At 42.5% G+C, this 21,394-nt stretch overlaps 2 protein-coding genes across 5 annotated transcripts; both read right to left on the bottom strand.

Annotated features, from left to right (window-relative positions):
- Positions 1 to 77: 77 nt before the first annotated feature.
- LOC113157511 (glycogen phosphorylase, muscle form) lies at positions 78 to 10,222 on the bottom strand. The gene is made up of 20 exons (XM_026353058.1): positions 9,980 to 10,222; positions 8,138 to 8,239; positions 7,211 to 7,289; positions 7,012 to 7,115; positions 6,729 to 6,860; positions 6,493 to 6,604; positions 6,335 to 6,417; positions 6,045 to 6,188; positions 5,728 to 5,820; positions 5,114 to 5,260; positions 4,734 to 4,897; positions 4,526 to 4,640; positions 3,767 to 3,868; positions 3,526 to 3,673; positions 3,378 to 3,436; positions 3,058 to 3,199; positions 2,668 to 2,875; positions 1,989 to 2,123; positions 1,695 to 1,761; positions 78 to 1,308 (listed from the first exon to the last, which is right to left on the bottom strand). The coding sequence occupies exons 1-20, from the start codon at positions 10,220 to 10,222 to the stop codon at positions 1,159 to 1,161; spliced, it is 2,529 nt and encodes an 842-aa protein (XP_026208843.1). The 3' UTR covers positions 78 to 1,158.
- Positions 10,223 to 11,294: 1,072 nt separating this feature from the next.
- Positions 11,295 to 20,916, bottom strand: sf1 (splicing factor 1). Of its 4 annotated transcripts, none has more exons than XM_026352725.1 (12): positions 20,537 to 20,916; positions 19,886 to 20,017; positions 18,078 to 18,153; positions 14,644 to 14,796; positions 14,385 to 14,474; positions 14,121 to 14,304; positions 13,866 to 13,981; positions 13,618 to 13,725; positions 13,326 to 13,521; positions 13,017 to 13,242; positions 12,725 to 12,889; positions 11,295 to 12,578 (listed from the first exon to the last, which is right to left on the bottom strand). In XM_026352725.1, the coding sequence occupies exons 1-12, from the start codon at positions 20,787 to 20,789 to the stop codon at positions 12,247 to 12,249; spliced, it is 2,031 nt and encodes a 676-aa protein (XP_026208510.1). In that variant the 5' UTR covers positions 20,790 to 20,916; the 3' UTR covers positions 11,295 to 12,246. The 4 variants fall into 4 exon arrangements, with proteins under 4 accessions (XP_026208510.1, XP_026208508.1, XP_026208511.1 ...); XM_026352723.1 differs by having other exon boundaries at positions 20,528 to 20,789; XM_026352726.1 differs by having other exon boundaries at positions 12,247 to 12,578; positions 13,017 to 13,239; positions 20,537 to 20,789.
- Between the last annotated feature and the right edge of the window lie 478 nt (positions 20,917 to 21,394).

Here is a 21,394-nt window from a genome sequence, read left to right on the forward strand (position 1 = left end):
ATAAACTGATATGTATGTGCCAAAGTAGTAATGGTGGTGTTAGTATGTTGTGCAAAAGTGAACAGAGACGTCTGAGGTGTCAATGTACCTTTTATTTTATTGACTTAAAAAGAAAAAGTAGAAATGCTCAGGTTCACTTCTTGCTGCAGAACCACAGCAGTCAGGCAGTCCGATAGAGTAGCTGAAGCAGACTTTACGCTCACACAGTGTTTTCAGTCAAGCTGATATCCACAGTCTTGGATCTGCTGTTTCATGAGGCAGTTATAGCACAGAAAAGACCTTCCAAAGACAGATTCCGTCATGTTGGCTATAAGCAGCAAACGCTTTGTTTTGTTCTAACACAGGACACCTTTAGGAAGCAGGATGACATATAGACAAACATGCTGAGGAGATCACAGGTAAACTGATGGGCCAACACACGCAGGCCTCCCCTGATCATCACTGATAATACACACATAAATGGATACATTCAGCAAACACCATAAAACACTGACAGTGCAGTTGGAGTGTTTTCATATGAAGTATTAATATGAATGTGAATTTGGAGACACTGTGCTGCCTTGAGGCTCTGGTGTACATGAACCACTGCGTCTCCCTGAGCTCGTCCATGGAAGACACAGATTGGAACCAAAAACAGAGCTGAGGTTTACTGCCTTTTTATCTGAGGTTCTAGTAGACATTAGGGCTCAGATGTTGAAGGGCAGTGTAGTTAGAATTTGGGTTATACTGTATATCACTGTTTTGTGAAAACTGTTGCATAAAACTGGTTAAATGCACAAAAAAGTCAAGAGTCAGAGATTTTAAACTATGAGCACATAAAGTATATCGCCAGTGTTGCCCCTCAAACTGAAGAAAGCCATGATTCCATGGTTAAATCCTGTTTCTTAGCTGCAGAAAGGCTAACGTGGAGACAGTTGGAGGTTTTCAAACAGTGACAATATGCATTGCTGGAGCACCGAGTGAAAAAAATAAATCTGATTCTGAATCAGCCTATTTCAATACATGTTACAGCAAGATGAACTGGAAGTAACAGAGGTTATACAGGGATTAATAATGTCAATAAATAATCCTACTACAGTACACAGAGTAAAAGCTACAGAGTTGATCTCTCATGGATGGACCACATGGTAAGCTACAGTGGAGAGGACACGTTGTGGTTTAGCGGGGATCATCGGGGGCAGCGATCTTCTCCAGACTGGGCTCCATTCCCCAGATCTCCCTGGCATACTGGGAAATGGTGCGGTCACTGGAGAATTTACCAGAGCCGGCTATGTTATGGATCACCTTCCTGGTCCACTCTTTGGGGTTCTGTTGATTCAGGGCACAGTCACATACAGACAATGTGTTGTTACCCACAGTTTTCTCTGAAATCACTTTAAACTGACAAAAAGAAATACTGTAATCAAATAGAGATTGTACAGATGATACTGACGACATAGACACAAAAGCTGGGACCCTTGAACTGAAATATTTTTCCAGACTGCATGTTTCATGTTTCAGCTCTTTCCATACATGTTTCATATGGATTCAGGTCATGGCTCATAGAAGGCCACTTCAGAATAGTCCAATCTTTAGTTAATAGCCATTCTTGGCACTTTCCGCTGTGTTTGTGTGTTTGGATCATCAAAATGCTGGTACTTGATCGAGTCACTGTAACCTTAGGCCCCCTGACTGTGTCTTGCTGCCGTACTGACCTTATAGAGCTGGCTGACTTTCTCTTGGCATTTGATGTAGTCTTCGTAGTCTGCAAACACCTTGAACCTGTAACACAGATATGCAGTTTAAATGAACAAGCTTTGGTTAACTCATTGCTACAATAATGTGATCCGTGGGCGTGATCCACACATACAACACGTAACTGCCGCATTTACTGACCGACTTGCTTAACGTCACATAGTTGAAGAAGTCAAAGTCTCAATTGCAGCAGGTCCAGTGATAACACTAAATTACTGTGAAGATAAAAGTGCTTAGTATGAGTGAACTCCAACCTGTCGTGGTGCATCAGCATCTTGACAAGGTCTTTGAAGAGGTCCGGCTGGCTGGGGCTGAAGAAGCCTCCTGAAATTTGGTCTATTGCCTGCTTTAGCTCAGGGATTTTGTTGTAGTATGACACAGCATCATAGCTAAGAACAAAAGACATTTACAAAACGGTTACTGTAGTTACTATGTTGCTAACATAGCTTCTACAATAGCTGAAAGAGCTCACCAACTAAAATAAATCAAATTGAATTGAACTGTATTAAATTGAATTAAACAGATGACAATAACATAGCGTACTGTGTCTATGGTATTTAAGATAAAAACTCTCAACATATTTTTAATAATTATATCGTTTTGCTTTAAATACTTTGAATAATAGCTGTAGAGACTATTTGTTACAGAGTGACAAATATCATTTTAAGCATCTTATATTTTGTTTATTTATGCAGCTATAAAGTGGTTTACTTCACCTCGCAGCGAGCTTGACTTCTACAGTAAGCTGCTTTTATTTTGATGACACTGAGCACTTGTCTCATAACTGTATAACTAACTTTACTGAATCAGTTCACTGACTTAATGACTCTGCTGTACTATGTTACTGTGAGTAATGATGTTTCCATTATTACACTCCATTATTCCATTATTCATCCATTATTTCAGGATGTTTTACACCGTTATGAAGCTCACCCCTTCTTGTCCATAGCCTCCACATCGTCCACCCTCATGCCGAAGATGAAGAGGTTCTCCTCTCCAGCTTCCTCTGCCATCTCCACGTTGGCTCCATCCATGGTGCCAATGGTGAGGGCACCATTCAGCATGAACTTCATGTTTCCAGTGCCTGAAGCCTCAGTGCCTGCTGTGGAGATCTGCTCCGACAGGTCAGCTGCAGGGACAACTGCACAGAGAAAACAGAGAGAGGGATCCGGAGGAATGACACATGTGCAGTAGATCCCACTGATTAATCACTAATCTGACCTGGCTATCAGCATTCAGACTCAGTCTGAAAATATATATTTAGGTGATGGTGGTTTAAAATATAGATGAACGTCTTCTGAATAAGTTTAACAGTATCATTACCCTTCTCAGCCAGAGTGACACGATAGTTCTCCAGGAAGATGACCTTCAGGCGATCTCCTACCACAGGGTCATTATTGACAATGTCTCCAATTGATGTGATCAGCTTGATGATCATCTTTGCAGTGTGGTAACCTGGAGCAGCCTGAAAGTACACAGGACCATGACAATAATTCCCCCTTAACTTTGGACAGAACCAAGCTAACTGCTCCTCGTGCTAAGTTTGGCTACTTGCTTTTACTACTTGCTATATTAATGTCATGAAACATCTATAGATCAGCATCCAAGCCTCCTGTCCAGAGTTTGCACAGCATGCTGCTCACCTTTCCTCCAATCATGATTGTCCTGGGGACCCATGACTTGCTCGGCTCTTTCTTGATGCCTTTCAAAGAAAAAAGAGTTTAACTTAACTCAGAATCCAGATTTGTTCTCTGAAAAGAAGAGGCTGTCAGTAAAAGAATAAGTACTCACGGTTGTACAGGGTGATGATGTGCAGGCAGTTGAGCAGCTGTCTCTTGTACTCGTGGATCCTCTTCACCTGGACGTCGAACATGGAGTTGGGGTTGATCTTTACCTTGTAGTGCTCCTCGAGATGAGCTGCAAACTTCAGCTTATTCTCCTTCATTGTGACATCAAGCAGAACGGGGTGTTTACAAAGCAGGAAAAAGACAGAATAAGCCTTCAAATTCTTTTATGCATTTTAACTTCTCACTTGTTTGATTTTGGCAACATCCCGAATAAAGGCTTCGTCATTCAAAAACTCTTCAAGCTTCTTCAGCTGGTCCAGGTCACGGACAAAGTCCTCACCAATCCTCTACAAGAAAAACATGTGAGACGAACCCCAGGGTTAGCGGTTTGATTCCTGGTTCCTCCAGGCTACTTGTCGAGGTGTCACATCAAAACCCTGTGGTTCTGCAAAGTGGAAACTTCAGCTCTGCTCATTAAACTGTATTCACTGACTTTTTTTTGTTCGCTCAGAGGCACAGCCACAAGCTGCAAACATAACACTCGCATACTTTAACCTTATAAAGTCACAGCAGTTGTCTCTTGACTCATGCAGTAGAAACACAGCAACATTAGCATTCAGTTGGAGTGATGTTTTTGTCAATCTGATGAATTTACGTCCAACATTCACTCTCTTGCAGCTCTGTTTTGGTCTCCACCAATGCCTGAAAAAAGAGCTGCCTTGCTATACAGCTAGTTCTAGGAGCACATGTATATGAACAGTATTATGCTTCTCTCTGCCATGTATCAAAACCTCTTTCTGCTCTTAGCTGAAAACTCCTCCAGATGATGTCATTTGAAGTTGTTAGGCTGGCAGTTGGAGAACATACTCTGGCTGCTACACTAACATTATCTATGCTGACAATGAAGTGGACTTAGACTTCCAGAGCTCTGGCTGCCCAAAATAACTCCTTTTACATCAGAGCTATATATGTCTCAGTCTATATGAAGACAAGGACAAACTGACCTCGGCGATGACCTCAGCAAGGCCAGGGTTGCACATGACCAGCCAGCGCCTGGGTGTGATGCCGTTGGTCTTATTCTGGAACTTCTGAGGATCAACATCATAGAAATCCTTGAATCTGGAGGAGAGGAGCCACAATCACAAACTGATTTGGAGGCTTAATGATTATGTTCATATGTATTATGAAGACATGAGGGAGCTGTTCGTTTACACAGTGTTTTTGATTATTTCAGAGTGGATACGGGCCACTCCATTGACAGCATGAGATCCCACAATACACAGGTGAGCCATGTTGATTTTCTTGACATCCCCTTCCTCGATCAGTGACATTCGACGCATACGGTCAGTGTCTCCAGGATAAAGCTTGCTGATGCGCTGGGTGGAGCAAAGAAAAGATACATCTATGTAAACCAATGAGCCCCCATTCTCTATGGAAATGTATATGTCCAAAGATTGAACAGAGAGCAAACCCTCTAAAGCCCAAGTATGCCGAGAGTGCAGTCATTTCAAATTGATCGATTCAGTTGCACACAGAGTCAGTCAGCTAAACACCTAAAATCCTTAAAACACCAAGTGCAGAAAGTCAGTAACCTCCAGGTGCCTCCTGTTGATCTCATAGATGATCTCCAGGTGTCGAGGCAGCAGATTCTGGAAGAGGTCGACGGGCCAGCGCTCCAGAGCTTCGGGCAGGACTGTGTGGTTGGTGTAGGCACAGGTACGAACCACGATGTCCCAGGCCTGCACACAGAGAGGACAGAGCCACAGGGGGGCGGGTTAGAAACACCTGACATGTCATACAAACATGACATTAAAATACGTACCTTCTTTTGAGAAATACAGTAAATCCGAGTTCTTTTTCAGAAAGAGATTTTGAATCTTGCCTCATATAAACGTGTGAACCATACTGTTCAGCTGTTTTCAATGATTGCTTGCTCACATCCTGGCACAGTAGCTGACCTAAACTCTGCCTGACGCGTCACTCTGTTGCGGCTGCTGCCGTTTCATTGTTAATGCAGTGCAGAACGATTCAGGAACACGTGACCACAGAACAATCTAATCAAAATGCAACAGTTTGACTTTTTAGCAGGTTAGAGTCCAACAATGTGACAGTGTGTCAAAGTCTCACACATGTGGACAGTGGGTCTGATGCTCTTAGACAATCTGTCAGACAGGCACTTTGTTGGCAGCACACTGAGGTCATTTACCTTCTCCCAAGTGAGTTTCTCAAGGTCCACCAGGATCCTCATCAGTTCAGGAATGGCTAAAGCAGGGTGAGTGTCATTCAGCTGAATGGCCACCTGAAGACCAAACATTAGGATTTTATTATATTAGAGTCACACATTCTCACCTCACTGGTTGTAAAGAAATGTTTTCATGTAAATAGGTAATCTGAACTAGCAACTCGTTGAACAGTGCTCGTTGATCATCACTAGTTTTGAGACAATTTCAACTAAATCTAATGTTCCAATATCTAACATACAGCTGAGGATGATTTGATATTATGTGATGATGGATCTCTTACCTTGTTTGGCAGTGTAGAGAGGTCCATCCGCACAAACTCTGTGGAGCCAAACTTGGAGGCTTTGAATCGACGAACGATGTCTTGAAGAGTTGCAGCTACGACAAAGTACTCCTGCTTGAGGCGCAGCTCTTTCCCTTCGAAGAACTAAAGAACAAAGACAAAGAAGGAAATTTCCCATCACGTCATTATTAAAACAGCTGTGACATGCGAATCAGTTTGTACCAGAGCTACTTCTGTGCCATCGGATTAGTACTGAAGATATGAAGAGTTGATATTACAAAGCCACTCACATTGTCATTGGGGTAGAGAACTCTGGAGATGTTCTCAGCCAGGTTTCGATCCAGCACAGCTTGGATGTAGCCACCAACATTAACTGTGGGACAACAGTTAACTGTGGTTGAGTCCCAGAATGGTGTGGACGTGCGTGGTGATTATTAACAACACTCACAGTCTTTGAGGTTAAAGTCACAGGGAGCCTTAGCAGACCACAGTCTCATGGTGTTGACAATGTTGTTTCTGTATCCAGGGACGGGGGTGTCATAGGGAAGAGCCAGCACCACCTAGATCCAATCAAAAACACACATATTTAAAGCAGTGGATATTTATTTATTAAGAGCAAACACTCAAAGCTGAACACGTTGAACAGCTAATAGTCCAGTTCTGCTTAGGTTGGTCTTTACTAACCTGTGTGTCGACCCACTTCACTCCTTCAGCTGTGTGCTCCACTCGTCCATAGAAATGAACAGGGCGCATGTACTCGGGGCGAGCCTTCTCCCAGGGGTTACCGTAACGTAGCCAGTCATCAGCTTCCTCCACCTGAGAAAACGGGTCACTCTGGTATTTTCTTTGACTCCAACTCTAACACTACACAATGTTATAGAACCTTGCTTGTAAACATTTAACAATAGTGTTAATGTGTCGGGTTATCAACTAACTAGGGGCTTTGCAGACACATCACTAACAATACCTGCCAGCCGTTGACAATTTTCTGATTGAAGATGCCAAACTCATAGCGGATACCGTATCCATAAGCAGCCAGACCCAGAGAGGCCATGGAGTCTAGGAAACAAGCTAAGGCAACACAGAGAGAAGTGAGGAGGGGGCAGGGAGGGGAGAAAAAGCATCACTGTTTGCCAGCAGCCAAACGGGAGGAAACAAGAGCTCACCAGCCAGACGACCCAGCCCTCCGTTGCCTAGACCGGCGTCTTCCTCGATGTCCTGCAGCTCCTCCATGTCCAGACCCAGCTGAGAATCACAAGCACAAGCTCAAGCTAAATGCATGTGCATCATGCCTTTCCCCCTAAAGCTTGACATTTTGACTTAACTATGAAGATATCAGGCCAGTGGTGGTCTTTTCTTAATGCCTGAGCCACAGGTCTTGTGAGTAAAACACTCCACCGACTGTGGACGACACCTTTCAACTCCCCTGATGGTGTCATCAGGGTTATACATTCTTGATTCCTCCATAAAGTCTGTGTTACAGTCAGGTACTTACATTTTCACGTATTGTCATTTAATGAATCTTCTATTCCGCTGCAGTTTGGAGGTAAGTGTTTATATGTTTTACTCCCCTATATTTGATTGAATTTGCTGAATCAAGTTATTAATCCAAAACATAAACAGCTAATGATGAGGTTAAAGTACTCCGGATAAACAGTGGTTTAAAGTAGAATCCTCAGTAGCGACCTTAAAGTAACATAATACACATTCACAAATACCTGTAGAACACCTCTGTACACAACTGATGTCATAACAGTTCAGTCTTCCTGCTTTGTAAAATAATTATTGGACTATTTTTACACGTCACACTGTGTTTGTGGTGGTTTAGGATTTATAAAATGTGCAGTGTCAAAGCAAACCAACCAGTGTTCCTAACTAAATGTAGCTGTGTACACATTGATTATTCCATTAAAGAAGGCCCACCAGTATTTTTGCCCACAGACTTCAACAGAACTCTTTAGTTCTCTTTGTACGCTTGGTTTCAGTCAGCGGAAATCTTACTGCTACAGAAAACAATGATCTTGACTGCAGTGTGCTAGAAGCTCTGTGGAACCGTTTTAAGACACGTCTTTTCCCATGATCCTTTGACTCACCTGGTATGTGGCTTCATCGCAGGCGTTCTCCAAGGCAAGGTTAACCATTGTGTTCTGCAGAGTCCGGCCCATGTAGAACTCCAGGGAGAGGTAGTAGACACGCTGCAGGAAAACACAGGAACACTTTGAGGCTTTCAGTCGACTTTCACCTGATATAATGCTGCTCAGGACTAAGTACTACTTAATATTACCTCTTACTACTTCTACTTCCATTACTGTTCTTTAGATATCCACAGTTTGACAGGATGATCACAGACTGACAGCAGAGTAAAAACCTCAGGAAGCACTAATTATCAAAGGGTTGCTAAAGGATAAGACGTGTGTCAATGTGGCGTCCCTAGTGACCCTGCAACATTATCTCAGGCAGAAAACAACAGCTGATGCCGAGGACAACAGCAGAGCTATTACTGGCAGCTCCTCCAACACGATCTCTCCCACTTCACACAGAGAGGAAAGCAAACACAAGAAAGCACGCAGCCACACAGCACGACGTCTCCTCACAGCTGAGTGAGAGGAAGGAATAAACACTCCAAAATTCATGTATGGTGTGATGGCCGTGTGTTGTGTGTGTCCAGGCTGACATGTAGCCAACCCCCTCTGACCTCCCAACATGTGACATCTGAGATCAGGAAGCAGACATGGAAAAGCAGTATGTGCTAAAGTTACAGGCTCTCAGGAAAAATAGGAGATCAGGGGCTGTGCTTCTTTTCCAAAGGTTCTGTTGCATAATAGATTTGAACAGTGGCTACATTCAATAGCTGTGTGTGGTGTAATTATTAAGCTACTGATGTGTCACAGTATAAAGTAAACACACACACAGCAAAATACTTCAAATTCCAAGTCTGCCAAAAGACGCCGCTGTGAATCTGACGTCTGTCAGTTTAATGTTAAGCTTTGTGCAGATTCCTGTGTAAAATTGTTGTTTTAAGGGCTCAGTAGTTTCTCAAACTGATGGAAACAGTGCATGTGCTGGGAACTATTTCGAGCTGCGGATTTATCTACAGTACATATGGTGTTGGTATGTGGGCCGGCGGGACAGGTGTAGGAGACTTTAATAAACTCCAGTGGGCTGAGTGTTAATGAAGGATCAGGACCCAGTGAACACGTGACACAGGACGCGTTTGATGCATATTAATAATCACAAATATCCCCAGACATGTTTCAACGCGTACTTTCACCTTAGCTTTTGTGTTGGATGTATAAAAACAGCAGCACATTAACGCTGTGTGTGAGACCGCAGACTGTGCAGAGCTGTCATTCATTTATTACACAGTTCACTTGCGATTCTGCACGAAGACCAGGAAGCGCAGGATGTGCTGGACTGAGGATGTTACCTGAATATATGATCCTGTGTAATAAAAGACAACTGTATCTTAACGTGCCTACTACCAGTGTGTGTGTGTGTGATGGTGAATATTAAAAAGGCCACGACGCGCTGCTACGTGACGCATCAGTCAACATCCGACGGGGCCTCCTAACGGCCTCACAGAGACACCTGTGGTCTGTGCTCGTCTCCAGCACCGGGGACGCGATGAGTCCTCAATGGCGCAGCTTGGACCACGTCAAGGTCACTTAGCCGATTATGTACGAACTGAGCAGAAGCGAAATCAGCCGAGTCTGGACCGGATTCCTGCAGAGAAGCGCTCACAATCTGTTTCATAACGAGCCCGCGTCGTCGACACAAAGCAACCGGAACATTTCTATAAATGGATGCGAAGAGCAGAGCAGTAAAACATGCCCATCAGCTGTGCTGCAGAAAGCCCTGCATCCCCCTCTCCTCCCCTCCCCTGCCCCGATCAGCTGTGTGTACGTGCAGGACTGCGGCATCAGACCGCTGCTTACTTTGGGGTCTTTCTCATAGTAATGCTGCTGCGTCCGGATCCAGCGGCCCACCAGGTGGTCTCGGACTGTGTTGGCCAGGGCAAAGTAGTAGTCTCGTTTGGTAGCCACATTTCGATCCTTCACCAAGGTGAAGTGGAGGTGCCGGTTGAAATTAGTTTTCAGGTCTGCAACGTTTTCCACCCCGGCCAGCCCCCTCACGGAGATCTGCTTCTTCCTCTCCTGGTCTGTCAGCGGCTTGGCCATCTTTACTGACGCTTCCTGTTTAGTATGATCTGAAAGTGACGTGCAGTTTCACCCGGCAGCCTGTCTTCCCCTCCACCGACTCTCCACAGCAGCTCAGCCTGACGGACGGATGATATTTATATGAGATGTGCTCGATGTCAACGGCATGTTCCGGCATGTAACTCTTTCAAAATAAAACACGAATTTGCGCCAGCTAGCAGGCCTCGGACACCATTAGTAAGTGCGTCATATGCCTCATAACTTATTTCTATTATCATCGTAAAAAGTGGATTTATGGTTTACTGTAAAAACGTTAGCTACTACATTTCAAATATAGCCGATTTTAAATCCAAATCACAATATACCTTTTTTATCCAAATAACTTACAGATAACTGACAGGCTTTTATTTGTAAGTAAACATCCTACTTCCGGTCGCAGTCCCACGACGCTGCATTCTTCAGATATGCTCAAAGTACAGAAGCTATAGTAGAAATACAGTCTGTGTGATCTCAAATGCTAACAGAACATTTAGCATTTCTGATTCCACTAAATGGGACAAGATCAACAAGTAGATTATGGGGAAAAAGCAAGCTAATAAACGTTATTTCTGATGAAGAGACGAACTCATCCTTAAACCACATAGAAACCTTCATATGCCACCTGTTCAAACTCACTCCGTTTAAACAGTTACATTCAAGATACTCTTTCACAGTTTTCTGCAATGCTTTATTTGCAGCACAGGAAGAAGCAAACACAGATGTGTTTCAATGTGACCCCACTGACTATTTGTTTCTACAGGAAGTGATTACAACATAGTTGCGCTTTCATTAAATTCCAGTAAATAGGGAGTTAAATGTTTCTGCCCTGTGGTTCAGCATCACTCGTCATTTCAATCCAGATCAACTGTACACAGCTTCTTCAAACGCAGACTTCCTGGAGTTTAGGAGGCGGCAGACAACCTTGACAAAAGCCTGTTATGTAACACGTTTCAGTGGGGGGGCCATGGGGGAAGCACTCTTGGCAAGCATTCGGCCTACAGAGGGTCTGGCATACACAAAAAGAGAAATCAGCCTGAACCAAGACACAAAAAGGTGAAATTAATCAGTTTAATGCAAAACCAAGCAAGATTTCAACAGCTATCCATTCAGGCCATAACACAACAGACTGACTCCAGGAACAGTAAAACTAATATTTTTCTTCTCCAATAAGCTGAGACACAAATGTGTCACTTCGTCCCTGCAGAAGCAACACAAACGGTGCACTTTACACCTTAAAGCAGAGAGAAGCAAAAACAAGAATATATCAAATTCTCAGCATTCAAGTAGTGCAGGGCCAGAAGCTTGCAGATTGCAGCACCACATCCACCTATTCAAACTCAACACAATCACAACCGAACCAAAAAAGAAAAAAAAAATTAAAACCCCAACATTTCTGGAAAACAATCTGACACAATACTACAAAAAAGGTTCTCTGACAGAACTAAGATACACTTCACATATCATTATTACAAAAATATTAATCTTATTCAACCGACAGGGGGAAACGAAGTAGAAATGTGTTACTTTAACCAGATGTTAAAAATGAATCATGCAACTTCAATATGTTATATGTCATCAAAGTTAAGTGTTCAGGTCTGACTTAAACATCTGATGCAATTAAGATTGTTCAGCACAAATTAAACTTGTGGCTATTGGAGCTGTTTATTTAGATAACAAATAACATGACAGAAACTATTGTAGCACTGCAGGACACGTGCCCAAGGGCAACAATGTTTGTATGCACACAAGAAGCTTTGTGTTAATACAAACTTTAAAAACAGGAACGTAACTCATTAAATTACACAACCTTACAAATTGAACTAACACAGCCTCTCAGTGTTTCAGAGATGTTTTCACAATATCAAGAATCAATAAAAATAAAGCACTGGTTATATTTTTCTGTGAGCACAGACTCTCTGTATTTAACATCAGTCTATTGGGTATCTGGTCAATAATGTGCTGCAGCACTCAAACTCTCGTGTGAGGACGAATCTTCTGTGGCAGGATTAATTCTGGGGTGGAGGAGGCGGGGGGGCAGGAGGCATGCCAAAAGGCGGCATGCCTGGTACCCCCATCCCCATCATGGTGACAAAGTTGGAAGGGTCCATGGGTGGTGGAGGCGGTGGTGGGGCATACATCATGCCGGTTGTGCCTGGAGGTGGTGGAGGTGGAGGTGGAGGGGCACCAGGGGGCAACGGTGGCTGGACACCAGGGGGAGGTGGCACCATAGATGGGGTACCCATAGGTGGTGGGGGCTGGGCTCCAGACACTGCAGGCTGCTGGGGCTGCTGCCATGGAGGCAGGGTTCCGGTGCCAGGGCTGGAGGTAGTGGTGGTATCTAAGGGGGTGGTTCATTATGGGAAAGTCAGTTTGACTTCACACACTAACAAATCACTAGGGTACAATGTGGCTCCTTGCATGTCTGCTGACAGTTGATTAGTCAATGAATCAATGGTTTTGTATATAGTTTGTGTGAGTTCTTACTCTGTTGCCATGGCAGCGGTGTACTGGTTGCCATGCTGCTCGTTGGAGGGGGAGGTGGAGCTTGTTGTTGCCATGGTGGTAGAGGACCAGAGGGGGGAGGAGGCGGTTGGTTGCTGGGGGGAGGGGGTGGAGGCGGCATCATACCCATTGGAGGAGGCAGCAAACCTACAAGGAAACAAAAAGTCAAAGGCCTTCTTTGAGAGCTCCTGCAATTATTACCACTTCAAATTATTTTCCAGTTTCGGTCAGCTCTTTAAAATCTGAAAACATAAAGCAAAACATCAGCTCTTACCCATGGGGTGTCCATGAGGCCCTGGACCCTGGCCCATGGGTGGAGGGGGCGGCTGCATCCAGGGAGGAGGCAGGCCGTTGGGATTTGGGGGCATTGGAGGGCCTCCCATACTGGGCATAGGAGGGGGGAAGTTGTGGGGACCTCCATGGCCACTAGGGCCTCCATGCATGCCATGGAAGTTCCTGTTCTCAGTTGGGCCAGAGCTCATCCAAGGAGGGCGGTTCTGCTGCACACAAACAGTCATCAATCGTGGAGAAACTTTTCTACACACCTGTTCTACAATTAAAGAATCATGTGTCACCAACTAACCGGTGGTGGTTGGTTATTGTTGGGACCTGAGGCCCGAGGTGCTCCTCCCTGGGTACTTGAGTGTCCGCCACCAGATGTGGGCACTGGTGCCTCCCCCAGCTCAGCCATGAGGGAGAGGTACTCCTTGTCCATTCTAGCCTTGTCTTGGGCCGACTGAGGAGGCTCGCTACCTGTTGGTCTGTGGGTAGTGAATGTGCTACGCCAACAAAACACAAAACTCTGTTATCACCCACATAAACTACAGTAATAATTCTCTCTGCTAAAATCCTGTGACTTGTTTAGCTGCTGTCACCTGGTGTACTTGCAGTCAGAAGAGATGTGGCCTGCTCCACCACACTTGGTACAGAGGGTGGTGTTAGTGATGCTGCGTGGCTCAGAGTTCTGCCAAGGACGGAGAATCCTACAAAGACAAACAGTCTTTACTAGTGCTCTGTAGTTTAAATTAACTACAATGAACCCTCATGTCTGAACCTGTATTTTCTGGTGGCCATACAGTGGTCAACAGTAAACCACTCAAAATACAGTACTTGTTTCACTGACCTGTTGTCATCTTCCCTCAGTGTGCCATTGAGTCTGGCCAGCTCCCTTAGCTGCATCTTTCGTAGGTCATTCTGATCCTCAGGTGTCTCAATACCTTGTTTCAAGATGTTGCGAATCTGTGGACCCAAAGTGCTTACCATTACCATACTGTACATAATGGACATTCAAATGTGCAGTGAATGCTCAGAGCAATAGAATGATATCAGAAATCACCAGACATAGCTGCTTGTGAGAAGAGCCAAGAGGTAATTTTACCTGCTCCACAGCTTTCTTAACATTCTCCATTGTGTTGGCAGTGACCAGGGCATGCAGAGGTTCATCTTCCCCTGGGAGCATCTGTCCATCTTTTCGGCCTACCTTTCCCTCCTTCACAGAACCTTTACCACGGATCATGATCTTAGCACAGCACTCCTTCTCGATGTTCTTCAATGTATTACCACTGATCAAAGACGGGAAAAGAAGTGAGAACCTAGCTATACTTAAAGTCAATGCAAAATGCAACAGGTAAGGGCAGTATACCGTGGGCCGATCAGCAGGCCGACAAAGTTGATTTCAGGGTATTCATCTTGAGGGATCATAACTTTGTCATTGACTCTGGTGGCTGGAGGTCTGCAAGAAACAGAAAAGAATACAATATGTGGATTTACTAGGAAGAAATTGACAACCTGTTTAGTCTCCTTGAAGCCACAAGCTGAACCAGAAGTTTATCTGGTAAATAAAAATGTCACTGTATTTTTTTTTTTTTTTTTTTTAGTGCAAGCCAAAAAATAAACCATACTTATAGTCTGCAGGAGGCTTGAAGTCGGGGTTCAGTCCAACCATCTCAGTAATGAGGGAGTGGCGCTCCTCCTCAATCTTCTTCCGTGTGCGGTACTCGCGAGTGTTTAACCTCTTGCCCTCACTGTTATAAATGGGCTCTGGAGAGGGAGACCTGAAATTGGCAGACAAAAGACAAGAAAGAAATCATCAATACCTTCCTCGAATTGGAGCTCTGCCAGTTACAATTACATAGGCTCCCTACAGCTAACTAAGACTTGAGGAATTTAAAATCTTCTGCAAGAATTTGGACTTAATGAGTTCTGACATGTCTAAGAGGTTATGTTGCATTTAAAAAAATTTGGAAAAGTGGATGCACTTAGAGAATTCTCTGAGTGTGACTCATTACTAGTGCAAACACAAAAAGAAAATTATGTAGGAACTCTGCACTGACATTTCAAAGGCTAGAACCCTTAAAATTCATGGTAAAAGGGAGCAACCAAAGCTGTATAGTAGTAGTTAACCCAGGGTTAGTTAACCCAATACACTGGAGGGGCATCAACCACAGTTAAAAAAAAAATAATAAAAAAATACATGGCCATAGCTAAACCTGTATACAGGATTGTTGGCCTACAAGAAAGGAAAGTTGGAGGTAAGAAAAAGAAACCAAAGCAAAATGTGCAATCCTAAAAAGAAACGCTGGCTTTGAGAGTTGCTTGGTGTTGACGTGGCGGTAGAGGTCCGTACCTCCCCTTGGATGCTGAAAACCTGCGTTGCTGCATTAAGGAGACTCTGTGCTTGAAAAAGGGTTAGGTTGACGTGGGGTAATTTGGGTTAGAGAAAAGGAATTAAGATTAGAGATCCACCTTTTCCTATGCCCTCCCATCAGAGAGCCACATTTGTGTCCATGTGATGTGAAGAGTGAGAAATATAGTTTTTTCCTTTTATGCTTCAAACTTCCAACGGTGACAACCTGAAACACCCCCCATTGTTTTGTCACATTAGTTTTAGGGAATGATTTTCAGCTTTGCAATCAGCTTTTTGGTTGCTGTGGAAATGTCCGATTATGATGGGAAATCCTATGCAGTGTACAGACAGGGACTCTAGCTAAGAAGGGTTAACTTCACACACTGCTGGGAGCAAGCCACTTCCTGCAGGAACACATCCTAATGGCAACATTGTCATAAGATGGCCACTGTTTTCCAGGACACAAAAGTCTGGCTGTGTTCTTCCAGACATCAATAGTCAACAGGGAAAACTGGAACGTGCCCCCACCCCCCATCCCCTGAGCGGAAATGTTGGAAGCAACATTATAGGAAAACCAGAGATTACCAGTGAAAAATCATTTGTTAGGACAAATATTATAAAGACATTATGATGTAAGCTACATGTCACGAGCTTAGCCATTACTGGTAAAAACAAAACAAAAACCAACCCCCCCTAAAAAAAATAAATAAAATAAAATAAAATAAAGTATTCAATACTTATTTAGTCAGATGATGCCTATGAGTTGGCATTGCCTTTATCTATATTCCCACAAATATTCCTAAAAAGAGCCAATTCACCTAAAATATTTCTGCATTACAGCTAACAAAATCCTAAATATTAATTAGGGCTGGGTGACAGAGACTAGCTTTCTTACTGCCTGGTAACAATGATCAACTGATGTGTAATTCTTGGGCTCTAACAGTCAGCATTCTGCTGCACAGGTGAGTGAAAGTTCAAGAAAAAATGTTTATATGAAATTTGGACACACCGGTGAGTCTTGTGGGTTCAGACACTGATAAAATATGCTCAACTCTGTATTTTGGTAGCAGGAGGCAGTATACTAAATAGCTATCAGCTAGTAAATACATTTTTAGCCTGATTTGCTTTAAAGTAGAAATGTGTTACCTGTTCTTGTGTATTTTTTTTCAAGGCTATGTGTGTAAAATATTTTGTACAGTAAAAAAGAGAAATGTTTCATGAACAGAGTGCTCAAACACAAACGCACACAAAATGTTGGCCATGTATTGTAATCCTAAGCTTGAAGTATAAGTGTTGTAGTAATATTGGAAGATTGATTATGTTTTTTAACAGTTTTTTCATAATAAAAGCGGAACGATATCGTAACTATTGTTGTGCAGTTTTCAGCAGTAATTCTACTTCTGTTCTCTTTGTAAACAAAGCACTTCTAACGCAGGAGAGAATGTGCCCAGTATGTACACAAGGTTAAAGCCAGACTCCAAGCGCAGCATAGTGGGAACTTCTGATGGTGACATGGTGTCCTGGTGGCACTAACTAGCTTGCATACCGTAGCTTTAATTCTGTGAGTAACTTGTTGTTTATGAGGACAGAGGCGCCAACACTTTTTTTTTTTTTTTAAAGCTGTGCACACTATATAGGTTCCAGTTGTTATTTCAGTATCTTAGATACATAGCCTAGGAACCTAATTCAGTGGTAGTATATTGGTAGTATGTACCCTGGAGGTGATTTTTCAGTAAATAATATTAAATGTCTAAATACATGTTTGTAATGTTGACCAATATGAAAAGATATAATGTAATAATTTCTTTGGCCCTATCACCCAGCCATAATATCAGCGTTAAAGCAGTTATGTAGTGGGTGTACTGACCCAAACCTGTTTCAGAGAAAAATCTTTAGGCATTATGCGTCATATATGTAATCAGTCACACAGCACTCTACATCAGAGACAAACAAGCAGTGGGTGAAATCAAGATGCAGAAATACTAAAAGGCTTAATTGAAGCAATAACTCAAATTAACTGTTGAGTAAAACGAGGAATACATCTGAAATACATCTAAACTCAACTTGCACTGTATATAATATATATAACCTGCCTGTCTCTTTGCACTCTTTGCTGTTTTAATTTATTAAAACATTCTCCTCTATTTAGATTTAAAATCTTTTCCACTTCCACTATCATAATATTATCATATACAGTATACATTTGGCAAATATATAATTTTATAAAATTTCGCACTGGGCTAGGCTAACTGTTCATATTAAAGCCATAATGACAAAAACAAATCCTTATATGGGAAGGATATTTGTACACTCCAGTGTAAAGTTTCTAATTAGTCACCATGTCCAATTTTACCTATTTGAATTTGACAAAAATTATTGATACAGACCCTAAAGATTTCTCTCTTACACAAATACCAGCCAATCTAAGCATACATCTGAAATCATATACTAAAGCTACTGGTAAATACACGTACTGGTGAATACACTTACATACATTTACTGGTGAATAAAAAGCAGCCTCAAATCTTCATAAGACAAGCACTGCCCTTCAGTTAGGAGACAGCTAAATAAAGTCTACATCTAAAAACTACTATGCAATTTGAGATTTATGCTAACAACCACAGACATACTGAAAATCAACATTAGTCTCCAAAAAAGTCAAGAAGGTAGAGAAAATGTTACTGTTTGTGGGTTTAATCTTTTTCCGACCTGTCCTCAGGGTTAACAGGGATTCCCAGGTCTCCTGTACGCAGTTTACGAGTCAGGTCTTCAATCTGCAGTTGGACTGGAAGAATTCAGGTTAGGAAAGAAAAACAAGGATGGAGAGAAATGTGGTTACCACAACAACATCAGAGAGACAACGCTCTGCAAATTAGAGCACGGTCTCAATCATTACTGAGGTAAAAACAAATGGTGAGTCAGTTAAATAAAAGAGATTAAATGAACACCTGTCAAATCTAAATCATGGAAGCAACTTACTCATTTCTGAAAACATACATTACCCTGAGTGAATATGCTTTAAAGGTCACCGATATCAGCATAAACGTTACTAAGCATTTTAGACAATGATTAAACATGGATACATGTCTGTAAATGACTAGACCATGATTCCTAAAAATGCCTGCCATACCTCTATTTGAAAGCTAAGCTAGATTTTCTTACATAAAGACAGAGTTTCACATTCTGTAACACACTGTTTAAAGGCTTTGGCATTTTAGGGACACAGCAGGTCTACAAAAATATCCGACTGGACTATTTGTTTTGCAAGTTTGAATAACAAAGCAGGTGATCACAGTCACTCTTTGCACTCCACAGATCTAACACTGAGGGGTTGCAGTGACAAACAATTCTTACATTTAAAAGGCAATGGCAAAAATATATCAGTCATCCCATGCACAATATGAAAGTTGTAATGAATTGCCCCCCAAACATAGAAATTCACTGGTCACTGAAATGGTTATTCTGAATTGTAAAAATGAATACAGGACCTGTGAATTGTGGTTCACAACAATTTCATCTTAAAACGCTTTCCTTGGATTGTTTTAGGGGGATCTACTGAATGAGTAAAGGAAACGATAAGTGTGACAACAGAAGGTGGGTACAAATGAATGTTTACATACCAAGGAAGTACAACCATTATCAATGAGTGGACAACATTCACACTAACAATAACAATGTCAGTTACTGACAAAAGGACTTATCAGCTTCAGAAAACCCCACTGAGGGCCTGTGAAGACCGTATTTGGTGCTACACTGCTGCTGAAAGGCAACAAAAAATAAAAATAAAGAAGAAAAAGCCAAATAAAGTGCATAAAAACAATGATCAAATGTTACCCAATTTGGAATGAACGTTTAACCAAACTGATTGAAAATTTTACATACGTTGGACTTATTTGCCATTGAAGCAGCATTGTTCACACTAGGACCAATATAAAGAGAAGCATACTTTAGCATGTTAGGACATTATGAGTAACGTCTTCATGCACAGGAACAATATTGATGATGTGTAGAAAATCAGGCAAGACAGTGAGCAGTGATCTGCAGCTCTGGACAGATATCAGCAAGCAGTGGTGTTTAATCATATATCTCTTGCTAATGGGTGTCCCATGGTATGCAAACTGTAAAACCACAGAAACACTCTCTCCATTACAGAGAAAGTAGCTTAATTAACACTATGCATCAGCAAGTTATAATCATAGCTCATAAGAAATAATTGCTTTGTCTTAATAGTTGGAGCAAGATTAGACATTTCCCATTTTGAGTCATACAGTAATGTTACTGTATAATAAAGAGGAAATGTTATTAAACGTTTAAGTAAATAATGCACCTTATGGGTACATACTGACAGCTCTAACTGTTGGGAAATTAGCAAACAGTGCATAAGTGTATCATTACTACTGGCACCACATAAGAAAACTGAAAGCTTAAACAGATGTGAGTGGTGAGACATACCATAAAACACAGCTGCATATATAACATTCATTTTTTATAATAAAATGTAATTATTAAACATTTACCTATATAGGCTCTCTCCTGATCCCGGGTCAATCCAGGGGGGATGACAGTGGGCATACCCGGTATGACTGTCTTCTGATCAGGCGTCTCGCTGCTCCAGCGACTCTTCTTTCTTGATTTCTTCTGACCGAAATCTACCGAGAGAAATTTGTATCAAATTAACATAATGCGTTGTTTGAGGCAGCTTCGTTGTGTTACGCTACATGATGAACTCCAACGCCATTCTACACGACGTTACTTCTCAGTAGAGGAAATATGCCACCTCCAGGGTAAAGTATTCATCACTTAGGACAACCTTCCAGGATTTAATAGAACTGTCAGTAACCAAATATAACAGGCGCCGTGCTAACATTTCTGATGCAACTTGTACCTAGCCTAGCTTAAAGGTTACACTAATTTAAACATAATTACTGCAACGTGATATTTGCAAATGTCAACACTAAAAATGTATAGCTTTTAAAGTAAACTGAAGCATGAAGTAGTGCTCACTAACTTCAACTAACACTACCATGGTCGTCTCCATTTCGTGCAAGGCCAAGGCTTTATGTAGGGCCTTTAGCTTGAGCCACGTTAGCTGGATAGCGTTAACTCATGCCGCATCGAGTGCATGTAACCTTAAGCTAGCGGGCGTTTAGTTAGCTTACCCGTCTTACCTATTCCGCCCCCTACAGCTGGTTGGGGTTGAGACTGGGTCGCAAAACCTGCCCCTGGATTGAACTGATGTGGTGGTGGAAAAGATGCGTTTGACATGGGAGGCTGGAAGCCTTGTAATGAGGGAAAGGATGTGGACTGTCCCGGTGTTGGCATCAACCCGTTCCCCGCACCAGGCCCGGCATCAAATCCTCGTTTAGCACCAATACTGGGGTGCAACTTCCCTAAAGGAGTTGCATTTGCTCCCGTTGCCATTTTAGATTTATCCAAATGTCTTAGTCTTTGTCGTACGTCAGTCCAATTAAGTATAAATTTGTTAAAACTCAGAAAATATCTAACAAACTATTGCCCGCTCACCCCTCTCACAGCACTTTAATCAAAATGGCGCCCAACAGAAAACCACAAAGGATGATTCCACGGACGTGGGATGGACCGCCGTGGTACAAAGCACTCCTATTGGCCAGGTAAAGCCCCTCCACACAGGCGGGATCCTATTGGACAGAGTTTTCTGTTATCCTCATTCTGACAATTTATTGGCTCCTATGACAATCAATCCAAATATATTCCCACCCATCTTCAGCGCGCCAGATGGTCTTATAATTTTCCTATTTCAAAGTCACGTCAAAGTCATCTTTATTGTCAATTCTTCCACGTGATCAGCACATATACAGAATTAAAATTACGCTACTCTTTCCCCCGGGGGTGGGATAAATCAAGATACAAATAAACACAGATAAAGGTTTTAAAAATGGTTTGGCGGTGAATGGTGCAGGGGGGGTGAGAGTTGAGGCTCCTGACACCCTGGTGGATGAAGCTGTTCTTCCCTCTGCTGTGTCCAGAAGACATTCAGTCTCTTCCCT

This window comes from Anabas testudineus, chromosome 18 (assembly GCF_900324465.2).
Source record: "Anabas testudineus chromosome 18, fAnaTes1.2, whole genome shotgun sequence".
In the NCBI taxonomy this organism is placed as follows: Eukaryota; Metazoa; Chordata; class Actinopteri; order Anabantiformes; family Anabantidae; genus Anabas; species Anabas testudineus.

Bases quoted from the DNA above. Each gene is read 5' to 3' on its own strand.
- LOC113157511 (XM_026353058.1), bottom strand. From the start codon at position 10,222: ATGGCCAAGCCGCTGACAGACCAGGAGAGGAAGAAGCAGATCTCCGTG. The intron at 6,861-7,011 runs GTATTGTTAGTG...CCGTTTTCTCAG, and splicing joins AAATTGTCAACGGCTGGCAG to GTGGAGGAAGCTGATGACTG. The intron at 1,762-1,988 runs GTTGGAGTTCAC...TCTGTGTTACAG, and splicing joins ATGCTGATGCACCACGACAG to GTTCAAGGTGTTTGCAGACT.
- sf1 (XM_026352723.1), bottom strand. From the start codon at position 20,789: ATGGCAACGGGAGCAAATGCAACTCCTTTAGGGAAGTTGCACCCCAGT. The intron at 13,982-14,120 runs GTAAAATTACCT...TTGGGTCCACAG, and splicing joins TTAAGAAAGCTGTGGAGCAG to ATTCGCAACATCTTGAAACA. The intron at 12,579-12,724 runs GTAAGAACTCAC...CCACCCCCTTAG, and splicing joins ACCGCTGCCATGGCAACAGA to ATACCACCACTACCTCCAGC.